The sequence below is a fragment of the Macrobrachium rosenbergii genome, chromosome 5 (genome assembly GCF_040412425.1).
Source record: "Macrobrachium rosenbergii isolate ZJJX-2024 chromosome 5, ASM4041242v1, whole genome shotgun sequence".
Classification (NCBI taxonomy): domain Eukaryota; kingdom Metazoa; phylum Arthropoda; class Malacostraca; order Decapoda; family Palaemonidae; genus Macrobrachium; species Macrobrachium rosenbergii.
In genome coordinates this window covers 69,003,753-69,006,652 of record NC_089745.1, presented here as the reverse complement: position 1 = coordinate 69,006,652, position 2,900 = coordinate 69,003,753, and the positions used below count along the sequence as shown (strand labels likewise).

Sequence of the window (2,900 nt, the reverse complement as noted above, 5' to 3'; positions counted from 1 at the left end):
GTATGTACTGTATACTGTACTGTCTTTTTTAGCATATTGAATACTGTAAATTTAATCATGTTTGAGCTGTCTTTTTATCCTTTTTACCATATTCAAACACACATACATATATTACATATACATGTATGTATTTTTTTGTTTACATTTTCATAGACAACTGACTAGCCTACATATACATTTTATATTTTATATTATCCCAAAAATGTGCATGTATAGTACCTATTATTACGTTTAGAATATGAAATCTTATCATGCTTGAACTCCTTGATTAATACTTACTTTTATTACTGTATTTAACGTTTTTATTGTAGGCATTCAAACCATCTGTCTGGTTTGTTTACATTTTCTTATCCGCCATTTGCATTGCCAATCGGCTACACGTATGACGTATTTACTTTTATTTATTTATAGGTTTGAATTAAATACATAATTTATTACATTTGATTTATTTGCAAAAATAGAAATACAAAATACATTACAAAAATATGAATCTTTTACCATTTTCGAACAAAATTTTACTTCTGAAAACATTTGTACTGTTGCCAACACGTCTATGAACACAGTTTTATTTTACAGTAAATTATTTTTTCTTTATAAATTTCAGGCAAACTACAGTAATGCATAGATAGATTTGATTTACAGTACAGCAAAACATGAACATACAAAATAGAAATAAAAATTATGTAACATTTTAAATTTGAAAAAAAGAAATTATTGTCCACTGGTGGATGGCTGGGGATCGTCGGGGTCGTCCGTGGTCGTACCGGTAGATGGGGCCGGGGTAGACGGAGGTGTTATTTTCATAAACATGCTTAGTTTTGTCTGAATGGTTCGTTTTTTTTTCTCTTCATAAATTTCCCGGTATGGACGAAAAGCATCAAGGACCATGCGTTCAATTCTTGAAAATCTTTCAATATTTGGATCCATTCCTTCAAAATGAGCTAGAAGTTTATTTAACTGTGATAAACCTTCTGCTAAGCCTTTGGTCGTGAACATTCTTTGTGGTTCCTCCTCCTCATCCGCCATTTCTGCTGCTGCTTCTCTCCTTTCTTCTTCTGCCACCTTTTCCTCTTCCAGCGCAATCAGATCTTCAGTTGTTAGTTCTTCCGACTCTTTGTCAAGCAATTCCTCGATTTCTTCCATTTCACATTCTAACGATAGATCTTTGGCGTTTAGCGTTTAGCGCAGTTCTTCCAAACACCGTTCATACATTTCTTCGTCACAGCTTCCCATGCCGCAGCGATGTTCTTGATGCATTTAAGAACATCGTATTTTTTCCAAAAATCGCGTAAAGATACGTCAGGATCAGCATCTGTAGCAGATATTGCTTGGGAAAAGGTGGTTTTTAGATAATTTGCCTTAAAGGCAGCAATAGCTCCTTGGTCCATAGGTTGGATGAGAGGAGTTGTATTGGGTGGTAAAAATACCACTTTCACGTTGGGATGGAGATCGGCTAGATGAGGTGGATGCCCGGGTGCGTTATCCAAAAGTAATAACACCTTGAATGGAACAGTGTTTTCCAAACAATATTCACGAACCTGGGGAATAAAGCAGTTTAAGAACCAGTCTTCGAAAAGTGCTTGAGTCATCCATGCCTTTTTGTTAGACCGATAGTAGACTGGTAGCGTATGCCTATTCACATTTTTGAAGGCTTGCGGGTTTTCGAATGGTAAATCAAAATGGCTTAAGCTTAAACCCGCGATGTTACCACCAAGCAACAAAGTCAGCCTATCTTTAGAGGCCTTAAATCCTGGCATAGATTTCTCCTCTTGGTAAATGTAGGAGCGTTCTGGCATTCGCTTCAAAATAAGCCACTCTCATCAACATTAAAAATTTGTTCTGGTAAATAGCCTTCTTCTACAATGATTTCATCCAAACTTTCAACGAACTTTTTCGCACCTTCCTCATCTGCACTCGCTGCTTCCCAGTGATTCTGACATTATGCAATTGAAATCTGTTCTTAAACCGTTTGAACCAACCTGTACTTGCTGAAAATTCTTGATTATATTCTTCTCCAGCACGCCCTTCAACGCCTTAAAAATACTTAAAGCTTTCACTTGCAGTATGTGAAGGCTTAATGGGACACGTTTCTGGAGTTGGCTTTCAATCCACACATTTAATAGTTTTTCCATTTCGTGTATGGGTCCACTTCGTTGTTTTGTTATCACTGTTGATCTCATAGGTGCTGAACTCTTCACTGCTTCACGAATCCGTTCTTTATCCTTCAAAATTGTCGACACAGTAGAATGCGATAATTGAAGATCACGCGCTATTACATTCACTTTCTTCCCCCCTTCAAACTGCTTTATCACTTTCAGTTTCGTGTCCAGATCAATAGCTTTTCTTGCTTTCTTAGCAGGATTGGAAATTGAGGAAGATTTTCTTTTTGAAGACATCTTTGATTGGGGTTTGGAGCACACAAACAATGTCTTTCGGTAATAATGTGCAGTATGTAACGACACAAACACACTGAATGCTGCCGAGAGCTGAGCATCTCTCGGAGATGAGTGCGCTGCCGGTAGTGGGAAAAAGTATCGTACGCGCGCTCAACGTATTTTAGCAAAATATAAAATTAAATATTATTATATATTATTATATTGTCGTAGCTATAAAGTCGATCAGTCGTAAGTCGTATATAGGTCGTAAGTCCATTTACTACCTGTATATATATATATATATATATATATATATATATATATATATATATATATATATATATATATATATATATATATATATATATATATACATACATATATATATATAACCCCGTCCGGAGGGCTTGTCATCCTCCCTTCCTTGCAGGGGTATCGAAGAACGCATACAAGTTAACCAGCAAAGTGCCAGGCGTCCCTCGCCCTTCAAAAACACCCCAAGAGGCACCCCCGCCAGAAGTTCGT

The 2,900-nt window shown here is 36.5% G+C and overlaps 1 protein-coding gene across 1 annotated transcript; it reads right to left on the bottom strand.

Moving 5' to 3' along the window:
• Positions 1 to 1,172: 1,172 nt before the first annotated feature.
• LOC136838953 (tigger transposable element-derived protein 1-like) lies at positions 1,173 to 2,396 on the bottom strand. The gene is made up of 2 exons (XM_067104646.1): positions 1,980 to 2,396; positions 1,173 to 1,538 (listed from the first exon to the last, which is right to left on the bottom strand). The coding sequence occupies exons 1-2, from the start codon at positions 2,394 to 2,396 to the stop codon at positions 1,173 to 1,175; spliced, it is 783 nt and encodes a 260-aa protein (XP_066960747.1).
• Between the last annotated feature and the right edge of the window lie 504 nt (positions 2,397 to 2,900).